The sequence below is a fragment of the Sorex fumeus genome, unplaced genomic scaffold, assembly GCF_029834395.1.
Source record: "Sorex fumeus unplaced genomic scaffold, SorFum_2.1 ptg000014l, whole genome shotgun sequence".
NCBI lineage: Eukaryota > Metazoa > Chordata > Mammalia > Eulipotyphla > Soricidae > Sorex > Sorex fumeus.
In genome coordinates this window covers 25,164,300-25,188,918 of record NW_026606071.1, presented here as the reverse complement: position 1 = coordinate 25,188,918, position 24,619 = coordinate 25,164,300, and the positions used below count along the sequence as shown (strand labels likewise).

Genomic DNA, 24,619 nt, shown 5'->3' with positions numbered 1-24,619 from the left:
CGCCGCGTTCCGCGCCACGGCGGCCACTCGTGACCTCCTCCCCTCCGAGGGGCACGCGCCCCGGTCGCCCAGGACGCTGCCAGGCAACACAGCGAGGGTCGGAGGCCGCCGTGCGTTCTCGGCCCGGTCACCTCCGCGTCCCGGGAGCTGCCGCGAGTGTCGCCGCGGCCCGGCCCGCCCCGTCCCTCGCGCTGGCTCTCCCCGGCCGCCGCGCGGCCGCCTCAGCCCCCTTATATAGCCCTCTAAAAATAGCTCGCTTCGCACCGCCTTGTAAGGCAGCAGGGAGATCCGCCACGCACCAATCCGCGCTCGCCGTCGGGGCCAAGCCCCGCCCCGGGTCCCGCTCCGCGCTCTCGATTGGTCCTCAGTGACTTCATGAGCCCCCTGTTTACCTTACATGGTCACACGCGGCCTAATGGGTGCCCTCCTCCGAGATCCCACGGCTGCGCGGAGAGAGGGGCGGAGGGAGGGAGTTTGGGGAGGGGGAAGAGCAGGAGGAGGAGAAAAGGAGGGGGGGGGAGGAGGGAGGAAAGAGACTACAAACTAGCAAGGATGGGGTGGGGGGTGGGGAGGGAAGGAAGGAGGGGGGGAGAGAAGCGATCGCGAGAGAAAAAAAATGCAACCTCCCAAAATAAAGAGCAAAGATTGCATTAGGAGCGAACAGCGCTGCAGAAATAGATGGCAGCTTCGTGTCAGTGAGTTTGCATCCCCTTTGCTGATCCACGAGCGGGAGTGATTAGAGCCCTGGAAGGGAATTGTTACTCCCGTGGAGAAGTCCCCTTTTCCTGGCAGCGGTCTGCACTGTACACGCTGGATGCCTCTCTCCATCCACCCCACTCACTCTCTGCTCTCTCACCTCCTCTCTCCCTCTCTCCAGCATTGATTTTTTTTTTCCTTTTTAGTTGACTGAAACAAAACAAAACAAAAGGGCCACTGGATGTCTGCCTTCTTGGGGGGTGAGCCAGACAGACTGACAAACAAACAGACCCAACTGTGTTCGGGGGAGGGTTTCTCCTCCCGTTTTGCCCGGCAGCAGCAGCATGGACGTGTTGGCTAGTTATAGTATATTCCAGGAGCTACAACTTGTCCACGACACCGGCTACTTCTCAGCTTTGCCATCCCTGGAGGAGACCTGGCAGCAGGTGAATGATTTAAATTACTTGTGTAAATCGTGTGGTGGCGGCGGAGACGCAAAGGGGCTGCGTTGGTGTGGGCTCGGGGTTGAATATTTTTTTGTTTTGTTTGTTTTATTCTCTCTTTCTCTCCCCCCCCCTTTTTTTTTTGACTGTTTGTTGTTTAAAATGTTTTCGGAAACAGTCATCTGCGCTTACCTCTCCACCCACCCCCTAACCCCCATCGTGCTGGAGCTGAGCAGCCGGTCCGAGTTGCTTGCGTTTCAGTCACCAACGCGTCCTTGCGCACACGTTGTCGGGGCTCCCTGTCCCCCAGCAGCGACCTGCCTAACTTCTAGGGGTTCGGAGAAGCTGGGTGGGAAGATAGTTTTTGGGTTTTGACCGGCTTGCGCGGACGGGATCCCGAGCCCTTGTAAGCGGGAGCCTTTCCCGACTTGCGTGTCTGGAACCTGGTTGACCGCTTTCAACTGGTGCTGAGGACTGTCAGAGGTGGTGGAGGTGGGAAGGCAGGAGCGGAGCGGAGCGGTTTCCCTGGTAATTAGCGAGTGTCAATAAAGACGAGGAGCTCGATTTTTAAGATCAGAAAGGGGGCAGAAGGGAAAGGAGCCCAGTGACCAGAGATACTCAAGAATTTCTCGCGGAGGACTTGGGGGAAGCTGGATCAGTCTGACGCGGTGTGGCGGTGCCTTGTAGGTTTCGGCAGGGCAAAGAAACCAACCAAACAAAAAAGACGCAAAACCCTCTCCGGAAAAGAAAACATCCTCTAGGGTGTACTTCTTTGTCTTTTCTTTGTGTTGGGGGGGGGGGGGGCGGGGGGTTCCCTCTGCAGTTAAACAGCACAACCCCTGACAAAGGGTGCCGTGGTCTCCCATGCCTCTGACTTTGTCTTAGAGGACTAGTTAAGAAACTCGGAGGATGCTGAAAGCGCCGCTGCCAAGTTGGCTAAGATGTCCCAGTCAGGGTGGAAGTGGGGCTGGTGACAAGTTGTCTGGGCTCCGTGGAGTGGAAGAAAGTGATGGTCAGTGGAAAGGGCTAGATGGGCTTGCAAGGGGGTGATTTTGCAACGCGTGGAGTCGGAGCTGCTGAGGGACATTCTGCAGGAAAGATGGTGGGCGGGGGTGGGGGGCCGGGGTGATCGTTAAACATTCTCCCGGGTGCATTAAGAGAAGTCCGGGAACACAGTGGGGATCTGGGTGAACTTCCACAGTCGGGGTCTGGAGAAAGCTGCTTGTCCTTGGGCAGGGCTGCGAAAGGAGAGACTTGCTTGGTGTGTGGCTGCCCCCGGTAACTCCTCTGTTCCCTGACAGCAGCTTGTTAAGGCTAATGAACGACTGAATTTCCTCTGCCAGCAACTAAAGCAGGATTTGTCAGCTAGACGCTGGGATGTAACAGTTGCTGCTCTAGCGCGTGTTAGCGCGTGAGGTTTGGCTTCGGGGATACGGTTTGGCTTTGGGGATAAGGTACCCCGTGGCAAAACCGAGCCTCTGTAGCATGGTTGCTAGTTGCTGGTGTCTCCTGATTAGAGGCTGCTGAGTTTTCCTCTGGGTACTTGCCACAGTGTCTCTGTGTCCACACATGCCTTCCTGCCCAGAGATGTTGGCAGTTGTGCTTGACTTTGTCTCTGGCTAAAGGCATACAGAGCTCACATGTTTTTAGCACGAGACACTTCAGAGCATCCTTTGACTATCTCATCAAGGGTCTTGCTAGATCTCTTTCCTCCTTTGACTTTGCATGCTAATTAAACCAGAGTGTTGCCAGAATTTCATTTTCTGAAATAGCATTCCTTTCACACTGTCAGCCCACTGGTGTCGAATTAGTTGCGTATTAACAGCTGTCTAGACAGGTCAGAGAAGGGAATCTGTTGATTTAGTCAGCCAGCCCAAGACAGCCCTTGTTTGTGACTAACTGCTAAGCTGTGTTGGAGAGAAGAAAGTTGACTTTATTTGTTACAACGTTCCCTCCTGATGAATCACACAACTTTGTTTTGGTTCGTTTTTCACAGTAGTAAAGCTAGCTTTTGGGGAAGGCCTCTCCAGAGGAAACCTGCTTTTCTAGATCTCACTAGACCATCCAGGAGAAAGTCTAGATCTGTAGAGGAACATCAATGGTCTAATAATTAAGAGCTGTATCAGATCTATTGTTTCCTCTGAAGCCTTCTGGCTTTATCATTGCCTCCTCCCCCTCTTCCTCATCTCACCTCCTTCTGGGAACCTCTAGCTTAGTTTCTCTCTGCAGGCCATGGAATTCACACACACACACACACACACACACACACACACACACACACACAGCCCTTGTACGTTCCTTCTTCCTTATTTCTTGCCTTAATATTCTCCAACCGACAATTACCCTCACCTTAAAACCCTTTCTGAGCTATTTCAGATGCACACACAAAGTCCAGACTGAAGCATAACTTGTGGCGAAACACTTCTAAATAAGATATCACATACCCTGGAGCTTTCTGCTCTGGAGTCTATGGTCACAATTGCGCTATAGAGAGGCGACTGGTGACCGCAATTCCAAATTCAAATTCATGGCACAACCTCCAGTCCCTACCTCTTCCTTCCTCCCTCTGGTGCCCCACCCCTGGCTGTTTCTGAGTAGGGGGTGGTGGTGGTCATATGCAACTGTTGGTTCCAAATCAACCCTCCAGTGGGGAAATTTTGAGTCGTCTTTGCTCAAAAACAGCCCAAGAAGATTGCTACAAAGAGCCCCAGGCAGGAGGAAGTACACTGGTGCTCTGGGGTAATCAGATTTTAGAGGTCAAATGAGGAACATTTATTAGATGTTCTCCTGAAAGTGAATAATATACCTGGCCTTTAGATGAGTGAAATACAAAGATTCCAGTAATCTGATGTAGTTTGTAGAGAAATAGTACATAGGGTGATATACTCTGGAACATCTGTGTATTTGAACATTGACGATAGATTATCTGGGGGATTTTATTTTAAACTTATTGTCTGTGATCATTGTCTTGGATGTCCCCCTTGTGATTTTTTTTTTAACTTTAGTTTTTTTTTTCTGGGTAGTGGTATCTCAGCCACATACAACTCCAAATCTGAAAATCATTGCCGATGTAATTTTAAAATCCAGATGGACTTCCTGCATTAACAGCTTTCCATTCCTGGGCTCTGACTGCATACTTAAGCACTTGGCCCAAATAACATCATCTCTGCCTGTCATGTAACTGTAAATTACACTGTGCTTATGTGGTCTATTATTTTATGGAATTCAGCTGACGCACAATTCTTAAGGTTACCATCCTTAAGCTCTTTGGGAACTTGCAGGAAATCTTCCAAGAGCTGTCTGAGCAAAAGTCAGGACAAGTCAGAGATAGGCCAGAAGCTGAAGTTGCTTATGGGGTACCACTTGATAATGGATCAAGGGAGACCCATTCATGAGTTTTGTTGCCAAGAGAAATCAGGAGTTTTTCTGAACCCACCAATGACTTGAAAAATACCAAAGATTTGACCCTACATTCGTGATTATTTTTTATTTGGGGAAGCTATAAAGACTTTTGAAATTTGATCAGATTTTTAAGTTATTGCATGATTGCAGGTTAAATGATGATGTTCTGAGTTTTATTTGCGCCTCGCTTTGCTACATGCCATTGAGGAGCATAGCATGTTTACTTGAAAACTCTTATGGAATTATGTTTGTTGTTATTGCTGATTCATAATTGGCAGATGGGGTCAGTTTCAGGCCTCCTTTTTGCTCAGAGAAAATTTTCCACTGCTACTGGAAACAAATAAATAAATCATAGAGCATTCCTCCCTCCTCCCCCACTCCCCCATTGTTTTAAACTAATGGCATACTTGGCTACAGTAAGAACTGTAGCGTCCCCATAATGCTGCAATTTCATCTGGGTTACAGGCACCCAGACCAGAAACACTTTTCACAAGGGCCTTTGATAGGAGGAGACTCTAGGGGACAGGCTGCAGAAAGGGGTGCCTTCCAAGAACATCCTCATGATGCAGGGGATGGGATTTGATCTGGGAGCTGCTTTGCCTCCCCTGCTGTAGAGTATTCTTGCCTGCGAACTGCCTTCTCCAGGCCTGAGCTGCCAGGTGCTGTCTCAGCCAGAAAGACAAAGCAAACTGTAGGGTCCTTGCCTTTGCAGGTTTGCCTCTGTCCCAAATTTACAGAAAACCTTGTCATGAATTAGAATTTCTTGGCAACAGCACCACCCAGGGAAATTTGTAGACACAAAGGAGCCTTGCTAACCACACTGAAAGGATAAAATAGCTGTTTTTTTTCCCTTGTCATGTGATTTGTGTGCTCTTCAGTTATATTAAACCTGTTTTTAAAAACAATTTGGAAACACTGTCTTATAGATAAAAACAAAATTTAGGTCTGCCCCATTATCTAGCTTTTTAAAAAAAGAAGAAAGCAATCACTAAATAAATGTAGCTTTACAATGAGAGCACGTGTGAATGCGATCAATCACACACTTAGCCTTTAAGAGATTCATTTCCATGCTCTTTTTAATAGAGACATCTTTGTGCAGGTTTAGGGGCTCTTAAACATTAGCATTCCATTTACCTGTGCCCAGTCTGCTATTTTAAGTGGGTAAATGTTACCGTGCAGATCTTTTTTGCTACATCTGTCCTTAGTGAGGGGAATAAAAGGAAGTGATGACTTCTTTGTTCTCTATGAAACTTGCATTCCCCCCCCCCCCCCATTCCCTACCCTGAACAGGATGTGATCTTGGGCTCCAATCTATTCGAAGGGCAGAATCTGAAGGGACACTGTGACAACCTTACCCTGAAATGATTGATGTATGGACATGTCAGAAACCTTCCCTGTTCAAATGTGGGCGCTTTTCTCGGAGCCCTTTTTAAATATAAATGCCAGTGTGGACTCTTTGCCATTTAGAAGGGATTAGCTTAGAGGGACCTAATGGGGTTATTAGTAGTCATTCTCTTAAAAATCTTCAGATTCTGCTCCTTTCAGGGAATTCCTGTCTTTTAACTATTTTTTTTTAAGTACAGGATGGCAAAGCGGTCTTTAATCACTCTGTGCCCATGGCAGAAAGAATTCAGTTTACTCTGGCCAGTGCTATTGGCTCATGTTGATAGGACAGCTGTTGACACCAATGGGCTGGTAGATGGATTAGCAGGCGCCCCCTATCTCTACAGTTTGTCGTAGCTTTTTATCCACTTACTGAGCCTCATAACTGGGGAATGCAGAGAATGCCTCTATGATTCTGTTCACTCAGTGTAGCAGTATGCATGCAGCATGCATGTTGGAATTGGAATTTGCTGAAAGTTTAGGACAGCTCCCCCACTTAACCTGAGTGGTGCCAGAAGGGTGAAAGGTGGAGATTGAATCTCTCTACAAATAAATTCCTTTGCTTTACTAAATCATCTTAGCTCTCGCTTAGTATAAACAGATAGGGCCATTTTCATCCAAATTGCCACATCTTGCCAGGTGCAGTGACTAGGAATCTGTGTAACTACTGTGATGTTAAAGTTGGTGGAACAAGATACAGTATGTAATTAAGGTTACATGTAACAGCAATATCTTAAGAAACTCCTCCTGTAGTTACAGTGTACGCCTATCTCACAGCATCCACCCGAGAAACCATCCTTATTCAATTTCGTTTAAGAGGTCCTTCCTCTCAGACAGGCTTTTCCCTGAAATGAGTCATGATCTTGTGTTTCCAACTCTTTTATTTTCTGCTGCTGACTTGCAGGATTATTTCTACTACCTTGAGTGCTTTATGTTTTCGTTATTGGGTGTTTGGGTGTGACCCTGAGAACTTGGTCCTGCTGAGTGGATTGCGTCTTTAGCACTGTCTGTTAGAGAAACTGTCTGCTGCCCCATCTACTACATGTGCTACATGTGTGACGGATAAATGTTACAGCTGAGCAGAAGCAGCTGCCTATGGATATGGGTCTGGTAGCAGCCTGAAGAACGTGTGAATGTCTTCTGATTTAACAGTGATTCCATTCCTGATTGGGCTGCTAGATAGATACGGGTCATACCTTGTGGGCTTTTCTTTGTTTATATTTAAATATTTCACAGTAAATACTTTATTCTTTAATTTTGGCAATGCACACTGGTGAAGCAAAGTTGAATTGGAACTAGATTTGTGTCCTCTCTGAGCTTGACTCCAGGAGGAAAGTATGTATTCAAAATTAAGTGCACCATTTGTGGAATATAAAGTAACAGTATGGGAGACTAACACCCAAGGATAATAGAGATAAGGGCCAGGAGGATTGTTCCACGGCTTGGAAGCTGGTCTCAGATGCTGGGGGAAAAGGCATATAGGATGAAGAAGGGAACACTAAATGAATGCTGCTTGGAGAACTTGCTCGGGATGGAAGATGTGTGCTGAAAGTAGACTATGGACAAAACATGATGGCTACTTAGCACTTGTATTGCAAATCCTAACACCCAAAAGGAGAGAGAGAGTGAAAGGAAATGTGCCTGCCACAGAGGCAGGGGGTGGGAGGGATGAGGGGGGGTTGGCAGGAGGGATACTGGGAACATTGGTGGTGGAGAATGGGCACTGGTGGAGGTATGGCTACTTGATCATTGTATGACTGCAACGTAATCATGAAAGTTTGTAAGTCTGTAACTATCTCACAGTGATTCATTAAAAAAAATAATAAAGTGCAACAGAAATGGAACGTAGTTTAATTTTATTTATTAAAATTTTAAAATTAAAATTATTAAAAATTTTTATTTTATTAAAGCATCGCAATTTACAAAGTTATTCATCAGTCAGCATTAGAATACAATGTTTCAGCACTGATCCCACCATGAGTATCAGTTTTCCTCCACCAGTGTGCCCAGGTTCCCTCTCCAACCCCTCCCCCCCCACACCCCCCAGCCTGTCTTCTTGATATCTTTTTAAGTATTTTTAAGTTTGGTTCTTAAAGTTTGGGTCTCGTCTTATGATTTCAGTATTGTTTTCTCTGTGGCTCGGATATTTAACTCCATCGTTCCTTAACACCACTGATGTACCTTTATCCCCTTGACCCTTGCTTCCTGTTGCTTCTTATCTGTCTCTCCCTGTCCCCCACCCCCCTTTTCCCTGACACTCCATTTCTTTTCTTTCCTTCTCCTCCTTGCTCTGGTGACCAAGGGTGAGCTAGGCATTATCCCTATAAACCGTTGTATTTCCTCATCCAGGTTTCTAAATACCACATGTAAGTGATATCATCCTGTGTTTATCCTTCTCTAACACAACTGTTAAAAATGAAATAGAACATTCTCTGAGTGCCTGAACTCTGACCTGTGCCTTATCTGGATTTTTCTGTTTTGTTACAACCTTGCTTATAAAAAGTGCTAATTTTTGTTGTGTCCTTCAGGTAATGGTGTGTTGGGATGGGAGGGCAAGAGTGGTGATATTGTGGGAGCAGAGGAGTATGTCATGTGCATACACATGTTTGTAATGGGCAGGAAACAGTGTCCATGTCTGTGTCATTTGGAAATGATTAGAGGGAATTAAAATAATTACCAAAGAGCCATATGCGATATCTATTTCTGAATATGGGCTTATTGACATTTCCTAAGGGTCAGATTGAAAAGTCAGGTTCCAGGCAAAGCTAAGAGCACAGAATATCAGACTTTGTGTGCTTGAAAATGGACGTGGTTACCTCAACTCTTAAAAACAGTAGTATTGGAACAATTGTTCTTAGGGTCAAATGAGGCTTTGAACATCTTAGGTTATGTGGCTTTTTTTGAATACTAATGGAGGTACCAGACCTAGGTCTCTTGTGGCAGACCAGTCCAAAGTCCTGCTTTTCATTACAGTTTTCTCAGTATTTGAGTCACTTCTCCTTCATTCCTCCTCCTCCTCTCTCTCTCCCCTTCTTCCTTAAAGAGAGATCAAGAAATCCTGTTCTTGTTTTGAACTGTACTAGCAAATGGAATTTTGGAATTTTGAGGGCTATGGAATATCTTGGAGAGGACCTATGTTTATAATTGAAGCTCTCTCCTACTTTGAATTATTGTGGTACCCTGGAAAATGTACACTGGCCCATACAATAAAACTCAAACCTCTACTTCTGACTCTAGTCATCTGTCTGTTCACATGTGTATATGTATGGTTGCTTAAGTTATACAACTAGATTGGGAGGAAGAAGAGGGAATTGAGATCCACGGGACAGGGAGCTGGCAGGATGATAGATGTGGAGGCGTCCGATGAGAAATAGCTTTCTCTCAGACACCTGCCGGCAGAGGGACTGTGTGAAGCTGCAATAGCAGTGGTGTTCCTATTCAGGGACATTTTTTTTTAATTCTTGGGAGGGTTGGATGGGCATCAATATAGTCATAAATTTAAGTAGAAAATTGTTTTCTGTTATAATGAATAGTTGCAAAGAAAGTCTTTCTCTATGAGTTTTTTTTTAAATGTCCTTTGAGTTGCAGGAAGATGAACAAGCTTAATTTCACAATATCTCTGCGGAGGGGGTCACTTCTGGAAGTGCTTGGGGACCATGATTTAGTTCTTTGGGTTTTTTTCATTTTGTTTTGTTTTGAAGTCACACATAGTTGTACTCAGAACTTACCCTAGACCCTGTGCTTAGAGTAACTTGAATGCGGAACTCTTTTCACTCTTCACTCTTTTGCTCATAGGTTTTTATGCCCTTCCTTACTTTATTCTAATCTTATAATTATGATAGTGAAAAAAATCTGTTTTGAAATGTGTCTCAGAGATCTGTTTCTCAGATGTGTTTCTCTTAAGATTTTAGAAACTTGTTTCCTACCCTCCTCCCGTGCCCAAGGATATTCTTCATTTCTTCAGAGCTTTAATCTATATCTCCAACTCTAGATTTTCCATGTATTTAGGTCTCATTTCTTATTTGGAAGCATGGCACTAGAAGTAGAAACGTGGGGGAAAATGGGGGCATACCCAGGTGCTCAGGGCTTGCTCCTTGTTCTGCACTCAGTGATCACTCTTGGAAGGATTCAGAAGACCATATATGGTTTGCTGGGGGTTGAACCCAGGTAGGCCACATGAAAGAAAGCACCCTACCTGCTGTCCTATTGCTCTAGGCCTAGAAGTAGAAACTTTGAAGTCTCACCATGAACTTTTCAAATGAATATGTCCCAAAACTGGGTTCATTAACATCTTTCCTCCTTTCCTGGCTTCCAGACTTTTTTTTCATAGGATAGGATCTCTCTTCCTGTTATCTATCTAGGTATGAGCTGCAGTCAACTTGAGCTGCAGTCTCTTTGCTTCTGAATCTAGTCAGTTTGAAAAGTCCCATTGCTTAGCGTTTCACCTTCAATATTTCACCTACAGCCTGTCATTTGGGCTTCCTCACCCTTGACTTTTTGCCTCCATCCCCTCCATTAGGCGCTTAAATGCCAGTAGCACCCTGTTGCACACAGGAATGGATGTGTGAGAGGATGTTTCATTTGTGCCTAGAAAATAGGCACAGATCTCCAACCTCTAATGTGTTAGATAATGACATCCAGAGGGAATGCCTGCGTTATTCCTGCGTCTGTCTTGATGCTTGTTCTTTCCTTCAGCATTTTCCTCCCTTCCTATTCTTTTTAAATTTTACCCACATTTATATTTCAGACCATTGCCCCACATCTTCAAGAAACTCTTCTGTTTCTCAGCCAACAGATATTGCTACTGTTTCCTCATGCTTGTGTCAGACTTCTTGCTTCCTCATCATGGTTTTTAGTTTTGTCTTGTCATATAGCTTTTTCTTCCTTGCAGCTGTCACTTATTTTTATAGTTTGGTTTGACTTAGGAAAGAGTCAATTCTCGTATTTATAACTTTGTCATTAATATTTTAATATACTACCTTGAACTTTTAGAGGGCCTTGTCCATAGTGGGCAGTCAGAAGATATTTAGGAACTGTCTTATGACAATGACAGTATTTCATGATGCCTGTTGCAATGGTTGTCATGGTAACTGCATCCAACACCAATTAAATTTGTATCCCTTTGGGTGAAATCCAGATAATAGGTTTTTTTTGGGGGGGGTTAAATCTTTTCGTGATTTCAAAATGTAGTCAAGACTTTGAATCATAAATATACTACATAGGCTTACTATCTGGTGTATCAGTTTTAGGTATCTGTTCCTTACATGGAAATATTTCATTTATTGTGTTTTTGGGAAGTATAAAAAAGATTTATAATAAAGCTGGTGATGCTGGTGCATGTGCTTTTTCTGAGCCTGTTAGTTAATAAAGTAAAAGGCCCTCCCTCTGTTGATCATCGATTTGCTCGAGCGGGCCCAGTAACATCTCCATTGGAGACTTTGTTGTTACTGTGTCTGGCATATCGAATACTCTCGGTAGCTTGCCGGGCTCTCCGAGAGGGGCGGAGGAATCAAACTCGGGTTGGCCATGTTGGCTGCGTGCAAGGCAGACGCCCTACCCGCTGTGCTATCGTGACTGCAAAAATGGTTTCATCTTTTCTTGTTTTGCTTTCCCTCACCTTCAAGTGCCTAATACCATCCCATTTGGCTCATATTTCCTGCGACCCACTAGAGGTTTGTTTAACCTGGTCAAATTCTGTTTATGGTCCCATCGTGGTGGTATGGGGCATTAAACTCCAGCCATGCTATGCTTCAAATAATTCTTTCTCGGCAGGTCCTCAGCCATGATTTTCCACTTGCCTCAGCCTGCTCTGTGGTTGGAAAGAGAGGGATGCTTGCATGAGCATCTGTCTGATGCCAGGTTGGCATTAGGTAGCAGCTCTCCATATTTCTTCCTGACCTCACTGTTTGGAAGTGGATTCTGTTTATAAAGAAATTCAAAGGAGCCATGTTTCTAGTAAGAGAAGTAAAAATAAACTGTGGAAGAATTGCCACTGAGGGCATCCAGGCAAGGAAGCTGGGTTCCCATCCATAGAAGGCTTAGCTCTTGCAGTAATGACTGTGGGCATGTGGCGATCTTCACAAAGAAGCCTTAGAAATGCCTCTTTGTCAGACTGTGATGTTTGCAAAAATGTATGTACTGTAGCTGCATACTTTTATCTATAAACTGCCTTTGATGGGAGCCTGGTTGGTAAGAGGGAACATCATGAGAGAAGCTCAGAGCCGGGTTGAAGGATGTCTTTTGGAAAGCTCAACCCAGCTGTGAAAACGGCAATTAGCCATGGAGCACTGGCTCTGCAAGGTGCCACCTGCCCCTGCCCTGCTCAGCACTCACCTTCCGAGCCCCATTAGCAGCGATTCAATGGAGTGGCCATAGTGTTGCTTCTTATTTTCGGAGAGGCAGCAAATTTGCTCAGCATACAAAGGAATAGAAATAGATTTCCCCTACCATTTGAGCTTTTACTGTGTGCTCATCTGGTCCCCCGGGCACTGTGGAGAGAGCCCAGACCTACCCATCCTCTGTTGGCGAAGGAGGTCTTCAGAGAGAAGGTGCTTGTGCAATGCTGATTCTCCTGTGAGTGACTTGCAGTGCTGCTCAGTGTCAAACTGGCTTAGTGGCTTCATGTTTGCCTGCCAAGAGTGTTTATCCGGTCTCCAGTTCTTGTATGCTCAAAACTGGGGCCAAGAGAATTTCTGGTTTTGCTTGTGAGAATCTAACAAACATCCATAGTAAGATTTTGTTCTCTTTGGACTTGGTGTTTTGCTCTCAATGCCTTGTCATCTATACATTCTTTCTGTAATTAGTGAGATGGAAGGTATTACAGAATTTCCCATTTAGTGGTAAGAAAATTGGGGCAAAAAAGGGTAAAACAAGTTATCTTTTATGTAGCCACAAAACAAATGAATTGCAAAACCCATGGTGAAACAGTTTCCTGTTCCCTGCTTTCATGTAGCATCATATAAGGTGTAATAGATGTCAAATACTTCCTCAAGCTCATCTCATTGGAGTACCTGAGTTTCAGTAGTGTTTCATTCCTCCCAACAATCTTGGGAATGCATGTTCTGTGTATTCCCATTTTGTAGGTGGAGACATTGAGGTTGGAATTATTGTATGGCTTGCTTAAAGTCACCAACTTTAGTGGTGGTTAAGTCAGGGTCCAGATCTGGGCAGCCTGCTCAACACTGGGAATGCTGACATCCAGATTGCTAGTTAGAAAATATCTGGGCAGAAGCCTCAGCAATGCCTGGTAACTAGTAGACTGCGTGGATTTGAACAGTTCTCTGGTTTGTTCTCTTCTGGACTTTGGTGTCCCATCTTTGAAATGACCAAACTGTGCTATAGTCTGGGTTATATTATAGCTGCCTTTATGATCACAGTCTTTTGTAGTAGACACGTTATATGGCGGCTTTGAGATGAGACAGCTAGAACCGAGAAAATTACTTAATGGCCTGAGTCTCACTGTCATCTGTGGGATGGAGGTAATAAATACCTTTGTAAAAACAGCCATGCTGTGTCTCTGGCTCAATATCTGGCACTTGGCATCCACTCAATAAATGCTCTTTCTGTGTCCTATTCAATTATTATTTATTATTATTGTGGTATGTGTGTGTGTGTGGGGGGGGGGGGGTTGGGCTACAGCCAGTTGTGCCCAGAGAGCTTACTCTTATTCTTGTGTTCTGGGATCTCTCCTGGTGGTGCCAGGCATGGAATTGGAGTCAGCCACATGTGAGAAAGTACCCGAACCCCTGTCTATCTCTCTGGACCAACAATTATTATTCCTCCCCTTAGTAACAAAGTGGAATAGTGCTTCATTCTCCTCCACCCCATCCCACGCCCTCCCAAAATACCCCCCCACACCCACAAAGTAGAAGAAATCTCCCATATCTTGGTTAGGCCCCTTGTTCCTAGAGTATCTGAAGACAGTGTTACCCGAAGTCATAATCACCCAAAGTGGGTGATTCCACCTCTGAGAGCACTGGAATGACTCAGGGTGGGCAGTAGGAGCCTCGGGAGCAATTGAGGGACACTTTCATTTTGTTTTCCCAGGGAGGTAGGTTTCCAGAGCAGTGCTCTGATTTTTTTTTAAAAGGAGGCCAACTAAGTTTGGGAACCTCTGGCTAAGAGGAGAATGGTGGAAGAAGACAGGGCAAAAAAGAATGATGATAGAGAATGCTGGTCCACTGTCCACTGTCCACTGTCCTCCCGTTGTTCATCGATTTGCTTGAGCGGGCCCAGTAACGTCTCCATTTTGAGACTTGCTGTAACTGTCTTTGGCATGTTGAATATGTCATGAGAATGCTGGTATTGGCCAGCATTGGATAGGTCGTTGTCTGTCCCACAGAAGCAACTGTTTTGAAATCACTTTATTCAGACTGGGGAGGGATCACAGTACTCACTGTCTACAGAAACTGTCTCTTAGTGTAAAACTGGGCCTTGAAATTTTCTTGACCTGCTCCCACAAATGTTTAGCCAGTTCCCTTTTTTTCCTTTCAAGTCTTTCTTAGGACCGGCCTCTCCTAAGTCTTTCCGGCAGGCAGTTATTTATTTATTTTCTTAAAGAGTCAGAATTATACATATATAACATAATAGAGTGCTGGTTACTACACCTGCCATTTCTGCCTTACCTGATGGCTCAGCTCACAGCAGCTTATGAGAGTGAATCAGGTTTTATGAGATCTATAAATATCTGGGATAGGATTTTTATTTCATTTTCCCCCTTCAAATAAGACATAATGGAAGCACTCACGCACACAAGGAATATTCTCTCTGTGATAAAGTAGGGTGTTTTGGAATTGGCTTCTGAAAAGCAATCATTTGATGTTGGTTGTTTGCATTGGGTGTTTTCTGGGGGTGGGGGGGGTAGGAGGGGGAGAGAAACTCATGCATGCACCACTATAAAACTTAGTGATCGTTTCCCACGTGGAAGGGTGAGCCTGCACCTATGGGGACATTTATTTCCCGATGGCCAGCCCCTTTAGGCAGAGTGCATCATCTCTTACCAGGTCTTGTGGACTTGCATCTTCTTAGGCACACAGAAACATGGGAAGCAAGGCTCACTATCTGGTTAGGAGGGACACCCCCAGAGAGACTTCCAGTCCTTTTCCTGGGTAGTACACAGTTGTCCAGACATAAAATGTGCCTGTATTTCTCCCCAACTTGCTGGGCTTCTTAGGAAGATTTCTCATCACTCAGTATTTCACAAATTCCCCGCCCCCCCCCCCCCCCCCCCCCGCCGCATCCCACAACCCATACCCCATGGGAAATTTCACTTAAAAAGATACTATACTTATCCAATTCTTAGAAATATGTGTAAGCTCATATCAGGAATGAAAAGGAATTTCCTTACCTTGCTCTTCTATGAGAGCTCTAAGTATATTCACTTCTTCTGTGTGGAAAATGGAAATCACCGACACCATTTGCCGTATCTTACTCAGGGCTGTCTTGAGGATGGATTTCACCCAGTATTTTACAGCTGCTTTTGAAAATTAGAATATTTGACTTTCTAGTTAGAAGTATTTTTTGTTGTTGTTTATAAGAGCCACACCAATGGTTCTAGAAGCTGCAAAGACCATGCTCCATAGTGTTGTGGCTGGGGTGGTGGGGAAGTGTGTGTGTGTGTGGGGGGGGGGTGGGCAGAGGGTTGTGGCAAGTGCCCAGAATTGAACTCAGGGATCAAACTCAGGCCTTCAGACATGTTTTGGCATATGCCCTACCACTTGATCTATCTCCCTGAGCCCTATTTGAATTAAAAAATATATTTTCAAGTACTTACATATGCTCCATGGGCTGGAGCAATAGCACAGTGGGTAGGGCATTTGCCTTGCATGCAGCCAACCTGGGTTCAATTCCTCCACCCATCTTGAAGAGCCCAGCAAGCAACTGAGAGTATCCTGCCTGCATGGCAAAGCCTGGCAAGCTACCCGTGACATATTCGATATGCCAAATGCAGTAATAAGTTTCACCATGTAGATGTTACTGGTGTCTGCTCAGACAAATCGATGAACAACAGGAGGACAGTGCTACAGTGCTACTTACATATGCTCCATATATATTGTAGATTATATATCTATATATGTTATATAATACACACACACACACACACACACACACACACACACACACACACACACACACACACACCCTTACCTGTTCTCTTAAAGTGTAAATGTGCACTTTGTGCACCTGAATAAAAAAGCATGTAGAGGAATTTGCCTTAATTTTTTTCTTTCTTCTCAAAGAACATCTTGGTGTGTGATAATCTTAGTTCCTAGTCGCAGCTGTGTATCCTCTATTTGGTGGTTAAGATAGCATGACTTCTCTAATCCTTAATGGAGGATCCAGTGTATCCAGCGTATAGTGTGCAAAAGAGTCAAAAGTCACCAACAGGAAACCCCAAAGCAGAAATACTTGAGGGGGTATTTTACTTGGCCAGCATTTCTTTTGAATTTAAGTGTTATTTTCAATTGTGTGGTCATTAGTTAACCTTCTCCCACCTGTTTCTGTCTGAGTTAATTTCTGATCTTGGACCTGTGAACATAAGTTTGGGTTGGTGATCTCTTGAGGTCCCCAGTGCTACATTTGGGGCCAGCCTTTATTTCTCCATCACAGTTTTGCACTATCTTGCTTTCTCTTCTCTCCCAGCATCTGCCTTTATGTCTTTGTAGATTTTTTGCCTTGTTGAGTGTCTTTGTTTGGGATTCTATTTTATAAAGCAGTTTCCAAAGCACATCCCGATTTCTCCTAGTCATCCAGGTTCTGTTGTAGATCATCGAAATCTGGGAAGGAAAAGACCATCTGGTTTACCCTTCTTGCGCCTGGGCTGAGCAGTTGCTCCAGAGCATGTTCATTCCTTATTGGTATTTGCAACATTTTCCAATTTGGAAACTGGTGCTGAATTTCCGAACCTGCATCCTCCTCTTGGTCTAAGTAGGAGTAAAATGGGACAATACCAAACAAAGGTTTTTCTGATGAGACAGCCCTCATTAAGGAATGATAGTCAAAATTGTGGGAGAAACTCCTTTTTCCTGTGGAGAAAGGAGTAACCAGGACTGAGGTTTGACATTAGAAGCATGTTGTAGATAATGCCCTTAGCGATTTTAACTACTCATTTTTTTGGTGGAAGTGGATTTTATATGACTTTCTTCACAGAGGAAGTGGTGTGTGTGTGTGTGTGTGTGTGTGTGTGTGTGTGTGTGTGTGTGTGTGTAACTGCAGGGCATTATAACAAAGTACTTTCCTGAGAATCAAGTAATTTGCTTTCTTCCTACCGTTGGTGTCCAAATGCTGCCAGCAAGGCACTTGGCCTTTATTTTTGAATGCTTTCAGGATGCTAGTCTATATTAGGGATGTTAAAAAAATACTCTTTCATATTGGCTCTCTTATATTACTAAGGATATTATTTAAGTTGATTAGATGGTGATTTTAAGGGTCTTTTTGTCTGTTAAATAAAGCCATTCCTTTTGCTTACTGGATGTTCCTCCTTTTTTCCCATCTCAAATGACTTTTCCTTTTTAAAATTGTGTTTCTTCAGAGTGCTCGTAAAGCCTTCGGTCAATATCTTGTTAATATGTACATTTATTATTTTTCAAACTAATAACTGTTTGTGTTTCCACGTGAATGAGCTGTTCCTGAGCTGGAGGGCAGGGAAATACTAAACTTCTAGAAAGAGAATGAAATAGAAAGGTAGACATGATGTGGATATAAAAAGTTCCTTTGGATAGAGTTTTCTTGTGAAAGAAGCAGAATGCACACCGTTCGTCCTCCTATCCAAGACATGCCTGCCTCATTGTCCTCCAGCTTTTGTAGCCAGGACCATGATTATGCCCCCTCTTTGTCGAGACCAGGATTTTTACAGCTACTGGACTCCGAGGACCCCTCCTCCTCCCCGTCAATTTGCAGATATCCTGTCTGTGCTTTGGAGATCTTTATTTACATCCCAGTTAGTATTGGGTCTTCAAGAGCTGTGAGCTTCTCTCCACTCCTAAATGCCATACTCTAGTTTAAGGCAGCACTTCTCAAAGGGTGGGAGCAGTCCTGGTGCTTTATGAAAAGCAGGATCTTAAGTAACTGCAGATTCACTTGGAGAAGCAATGCAGTCCTTTTTTTCCCCCAAGATTTGGCTTTTTGGGTTTTGTTTTGTTTTGTTGCAATCAAGGAGCGATTCCGCTTTGTGGTGGTGTGTCTTTAACACCTCAGAAACGCTTGATAATTTTTCCTCTCCTTCTCCTGTCATCCTTCCCCCTCTCCCTCTTCCCCCACCTTCCCTACCTGAGACCCAAAACTTGTAATAGGGGAACATTCAGCTGATGGTTAATACACTGATTTGGGGTTTTTGTTTGCTTTTAATTTTAGAATTATCTTTTATGCACAAATCGTTACAAGAAAGGTAATTGAAGATGTTTGTGCCTTAATGATGTTAGTGTGTTAGTGAGAAAATAAAAAATGAGAAGAACAGGGAAGTGATTATGCAGATGAAATGTTGATTTGGCCAAAATACATAAAGGAGGAATGAAAATGAAGTTTGGGGAACTGCTAGTATGGTAGAAAAGTCAAGGAGGGGACTCAGAATCAGGAAACAATGGTATTTAGTCTTAACTTTGTAAGTATAAACCGGGGGACATTGCTAAGCTGCATTTTCCCATTTGCCATGTGGGGATTATAATAATAGGTCCGTTATAATCAGATGATGTATGGATGTGTGAGTCCTTTGTAAACTGTCCCATGCTGTACAATGTTATTGTTCCTGTGGTGGGGGAGTTGCTTTAAGACTTAAGCTAATACTTCTTGTTCGCTTTCTTATGCCAAACGATTTCTCTTTAATTTCCTGAGAAGGAATGCAGAAAGTTCTTGTTTGTTCAAATGGAACTTTTACTGGTTTCTTAGTTGTGACAAATGGGAAAATTTTCCTACCACTTGTCCAAAGAGGGACAAAAAGCTTTCTAATTTCTCTGTAGGTACGTGTGTGAATTTTAAAGTAACTTTTGAAAAAGTAAACTTAAGTCTTAGTCTGTCAGATCTGCTGGATAAAGCAAATGCATTTATGCTTATTTAATTACAAAAATTTTTTTTACCATAGTTATGAAACAGTGGTATTTATGTGTCTGTGTTGAAACTTAGGGATTAGGGAAGTTTGGGTTTTGTGTGGAAAGGAGAACCCTGGGGACAGGTTTCTTCTGAAAGTCAACGTCTGCATGACCAAAATGACTCATGAACTGTGGACTATCATGTGTTATTGGATGGTAAGATGGGGACTTACCAAGCCCTCGCACCTGACTTCCAGGAAAACCCAGCTTAGACCCACAGGCCGAGCCATAGGTGTGCTTTCTGAAACGTAGACTCTGACCTCAGCCAGGGGTAACCTTAGTGGGAGCGACCTACAGATATAAAGGAAGGTCAAGCTCTGCCATAAAGACCTTTCTTCCTGGGTTGGTCAGCCCATGACTCTGACTGAGAATACTCAGAGCTCCCTACTGCTTAAGATGGGTGTCCATATTGACCAGAATTTAGAAACACTGAGCGTTAGATGCAGCAATATATTCTCATATTGTCTCAAAAGGTCTTGGGGGAAGTGAGGGCCCATTTGTATCTCTGTATACAATTTTATTTTAGATACCGTGGTTTACAATACTGTTAATGATAGGGTTTCATGCGTCACAAGTCCCTCACCACACCCTACCCTAGAGTGTCCACTTCCCTACACCATTTTCCCAGTGTCCCCCACCCACCTTAGTTCCCCCTTTCCCTCTCCAGTGGTAGCTTCCTACATAAACTAGTTCTCAGTTTTTGTTATCTTTGGGTATTTGTTATATCTCTACCAGGTACCTTTATATCGCTCATGTGAGAGAGGCCATTATGCTTCTGTCCCTTAGGACATGGTCTTGAGTATGCTCTGTTGCCAGTGGCTTTGTAAGGAACGCTTTGTGCACAGTAAGGAGCATTATCTTTGTGTATGTGTGAGCACTGGAGCCCACTGGGGTGATGTTTGGCTCTATCTTGAACTACTATGTTTTTAGAAGAGCAAAGACCCTTCCCTTGGGGCTGGAGCAATAGCACAGTGGGTAGGGTGTTTTCCTCGCACATGGCTGACCTGGATTCGATTCTCAGCAGCCCATATGGTCCCATGAGCACCGTCAGGGGTAATTTCTCAGTGCAGAGCCAGGAGTAACCCCTGTTCATTGCCAGGTGTGACCCCAAAAAAGAAAATAATAGACCCTTTCCTTGGGGTTCCTCTGGCACTTCTGCTGAACTTCAGTTATGATGAATGCCTGACAACTGTACAGCAATTCTGCAAGACAAAGGAGAAACTCTGGAGAGACAGCAGTGTCTCTAAGTGAGGATGTTGCATGGATAATACTTTAAATTTATTCTCCTCAGAAAGTTATTCAAGTTCTACCTTAAAGGGGAAAGCACGGCAATCCCTTGCTCTGACTAAGAAATGAACATCATTATGAAGGAAAAGACTTGGTTTTTATCAGCTGCCAAATGCTGGATGGAAGCTGCGTGCTTCAGGGAGAACAAAGAGTTGGGTGTATGGAGATATTCTTTTGTTCATGAGTGTTAATAAAAAGGAAGGACATTCAAGGGCACAGGTAATAGCTGGGTGTTTTTGTATTATGTGTCATTGAGAATTTTGAGAAGTTGGGTTTAGGGGGAGTGGCAGTTCGTCTCCCCAAAGCAGGCACTGGGGAGAGTATAGAAAAGCCATAGAGCAGGAGGCTCCAAGATGGCCGCTGGGAGCCAGCTGGCAATGCCATTGAATGGGGCTGATAGAGTGTAAGACAATAGAGAATGGTGGGGCCTATGGCTGCATATAAAGAACATTTGCTCTGTGTTCAGCACCAATGCTAGCCAAATATTCCTCTAAAGAGATGCAGGATCTGGGGCTGGAGAGATAGCACAGCAGGGTAGGGCATTTGTCTTGCATGCGGCCAACCCGGGTTCGATTCCCAGCATTCCATATCGTCCCCTGAGCACTGCCAGGAGTAATTCCTGAGTGCAGACAGGAGTAACCCCTGTGCATCGCCAGGTGTGACCCAAAAAGAAAAAAAAAAGAGATGAAGGATCTGTTGGCAGATTTTCCAGTTTTTCAAGAGCTAGAAATCTGAAGTTTGATTGTATGGCTCCTAAATATTTATTTTGAACATGGACAAATTAAATCTTTCATGTGTCGAGAAACTACCATGGGCTGCATCTGGTCACAGGCCACCAGGGTTTTAGCTTTCTGTTCAAGAGGGTTGAGTAACTGAGTTGGGAGTTTGCATGAGGATATTTCTGAGATACATCCCTCTGGATAGTGATAGAAGGACCTCTCTGGTGTCTGCCGGAGTCACATCACAAGAAGTTCCTCCTCTTCTCCAGGTAGAGTTACATGAGGTCCCCCAAACTTCCAGCTTGCCCCAGTCTAGACTTTGACAGGGCAATCCAGATAGAGAGGGACAGGAGTGTCAGCTTCTTGACCCTTCTGTAGGGATTGTTGGGACATAACTTTGGCTTGGCCTCCCACATAAGAAATTTGATTCTGGGGTCAGGAATGTGACAAAACACTTGAGTCTGCAGCTGGGTTTTTGCCATCAAAGTGATTTGCAAGGAAGTGTGGCTATAAAACGCCTGAGATCATGAATTGGTCTGACTCCCCATCAGGAGCACCATACCTTTCTTTGCAAAATTAAATATTTATGTACTTTTAAGGTTTAGATTTGATTTTTTAAGGTTAGAAATTCACTGTACTGATAAGAAAAATAAATTGCTTTGAATCAAGAGGTAGCATTTCAAAGATTGTAACAAAGAGCTCTATTGAAAAATACTGTTTTGTTCTTTAAAGAAAATCATACCCATTCTAAAACATCTCAAGAATTGGCTGATGCTACCACCATAGCCAGCGGATGCCATGAAAGCATCAGAGGCAAAGTGTGGTGGGTGGTTGCTGTGTGTGTGTGTGTGTGTGTGTGTGTGTGTGTGTGTGATGGTTTCACAGAGCTTTATTATCAACAGTTTCTCCTCCCACAATAGGGCAGATTTTGGCTTTTTTACCTTTCTGCCTCACATACCTGTTTTGAATCTCACTATGTTCATTACTTTAGATTTTGTTTGAATGGGGAACCACACCTAATGTCACTCAGGGACTGCTCCTAGCTCAATGCTGGGGAGACCATGTGGTGCTGACCATTGAACCAGGGCAAAACAAGCTAACTACTACCTTTGAACTATCTCCCAGGCCCCACTTTACATTTTTAAAGGAAAGTCTATAAGATGGAATGAAGGAATCGATCCCTTAATGTTGTTCTTGTTTTATATGAATTAATATGTATTTTTGATTGAAATGTTAACATCGTTTTTCTTTTAGTGAGGACAATAAATGTCCTCTTCTCTTCTTTGTAATCTTTTTGAGAAAACTGATATAAGACTAGACATAGATTAAATAACAAGTATAGCACTGATAAAGCTGAATTTATATGGTTTAGACCTACTTTCATAAGGTTCCCTTTACAAAAAATAATTTTCATTGAGGTTGTTGTGGCTTTTGAGACTATGTTCTAGGAGGCAAGGTTCACTGATCTTCAGTGTATGAGACCACAACATACCCACAACCAAGATAACATTCTGCCCACTCCAGTGGATCCCCTCCATATAATCTAGATTTGGACTGAGTGGACAAGTGCAGGCTCATTCTAGCGCCAGTATTTACCCTATGCAAGCCCCACTGGCTTGTTTAGCACTCACCCACTGGAGAGAAAGTAGATACTCCATGGATCTGCAGGTTTCAGGAGATTTGTCATACTCTCCTCTACTTCCTCCTTGGTATCAGGCAGGGGGTGAGTCTCCAAGGGTGAGGGAAGAACCGGCTCTTTACTTTAAACCCCCCACCCCCTTTTTCTCTTCTTCCTTTCCAATAACACCCATAACACTCTTACTTTGGTGGGTGTTAAGTAAAGGGAACAAGGAAGCTTGTAGGCCTTATATCCGTAAGAGATGTTTGCTTCCTGGGTTGGAGGCTCCTCAAGGAGACACAGGCCACAGGAAAAATTTCTGCACAGAAGGAAGACTGAGGAAGAGAGAGAGCTGTGTTGACACCAAATTCCAGAGAAGTAGGGGTTAAAAACCTAGCAAAGGGATGGGCTCAGGTCTGACTCAAGTGAAGAAATCAAGAGTACACTGTTTCAAGTCCTGGAACGTGAGGAGCAAGTGTCCAGAATGAATCTAGGATCACTCAGTAAAAGGAGTTTGTGTGTAGTCTTAGTGTGTCTTGAATTCCATGAACCTCACAAGAGATAATGGAGATAACTGAGGAATACAGAGTAGTAGACTTAATGGATGAGTGGTATCATGGGCAGATAAGATCAAAGACGCTGGATATGCCAGAATACTTTGACTGTGGGGACGCATGTTCTCTTACCTGTCCCAACTATCTTTGTGCCTCTTGTACACTTTACATCTAAGGAGAATTCACTCCCAGTCCTTGAAGTTGATCAAAGCACTTCATCCATAAATCAGGAATGCAGATATGGGCATAACCACATTCATAGTAAGCTATTAAGATTATTGAGAAAGGAAGTAGAGAAAGTTAGATTGATAGCTCTGCATCATTTTTCTTGTGATTATTTTTATTTTTCATTTTCATTCTTTAGGATGTTCTCAAAGGTGTCTTGTTCATGGATAGTTCTTCATTCTTCTTGTGAAGGGGAACCAAGTCAAGACTAATCAGTAGTCTTATTTATTTTAGTGATATTATCCTCCTGATTATTTTTCTAATTTATTTAATTTCTCCTTCTTTTTTCTCTTATTCCCTTCCTTTTTTTAAAAAAAAAGATTTTCAACGTGCCAAACACTGTGGTAGGTGCTGAGAATGTAATAGTTACTAAAACACATTATTTCAACCCTCCTGGAGTTTGGCATCTAGAGGTCAACTCAGAAGATAAATACACATAAAAGTATGCCTTGTGATTGGGACATAAAGAAAAAACAAGATGTCAGGAGAGAATATTTCTTTAGTGAGTTTCCCACTCACATCTGAAGGAGTCAAAGAATTTTCCCATTAATTTCACAGCTCTTCCCCAAAATGTTCTTTTAAAAACATTTCCCTAGAGTTTAGTTACTGTTCAAAAGGAATCTAAAATGGAACATTCGGGGTTGAGAATACTTAACAACCTTTAGACAACTGGATTTCATTTATTATTAATCTCCTGTTGGATTTATAACTTCCCTTTTATATATGTAGCTGGAGTTTTAATCTTGCTAAGCAAAGGAGCTGTCAAATTCCATACACCCTATATATTGTAACATTGAATAAATATATTATTTAAATATACTTATTTTCTTTAAAAAAAAAACCAACTGCTTTTCTAGTGGATTTACATGTTATCTTTCATTAGGAAAAAATGGGGAAAGAAGCAAAAAAAGGCAAAGTTCTTGTATAAAATAGATCATGTAAAGCAAGAAGTTTTAAAAATCATTTTATATTGTTTGTTTTGCTTAACACCTCTCTTTCTATATAGGATTCATCACGTCACCAAATTTCTAGTGTCATTCCACCACACAAAAAGCTATTTACCCATTCTACTATTTAATCCCCCCTCTCTGGTAGCCATCATAGGTTTTACTGAGTCTAGAAGTTAATTTTCTCATTTTCCATCAGTTAGCATTATGTATTTATTTATATTCCACATATGAACTAAGCCATCTGGTAATTATCTTTCATT

At 43.4% G+C, this 24,619-nt stretch overlaps 1 protein-coding gene across 3 annotated transcripts in view; it reads left to right on the top strand.

Annotated features, from left to right (window-relative positions):
• The first annotated feature begins 592 nt into the window (after positions 1-592).
• Positions 593-24,619, top strand: part of KLF7 (KLF transcription factor 7) — a 95,509-nt gene continuing 71,482 nt past the window's right edge. For 2 of the 3 annotated variants that reach the window (XM_056111566.1, XM_056111564.1), the window contains exon 1: positions 593-1,142. In XM_056111566.1, the coding sequence (XP_055967541.1) occupies positions 1,041-1,142 (102 nt within the window). In that variant the 5' untranslated portion in view covers positions 593-1,040. The remainder of the gene's footprint in view (positions 1,143-24,619) is intronic. The other variant, XM_056111565.1, reaches the window with a different exon arrangement.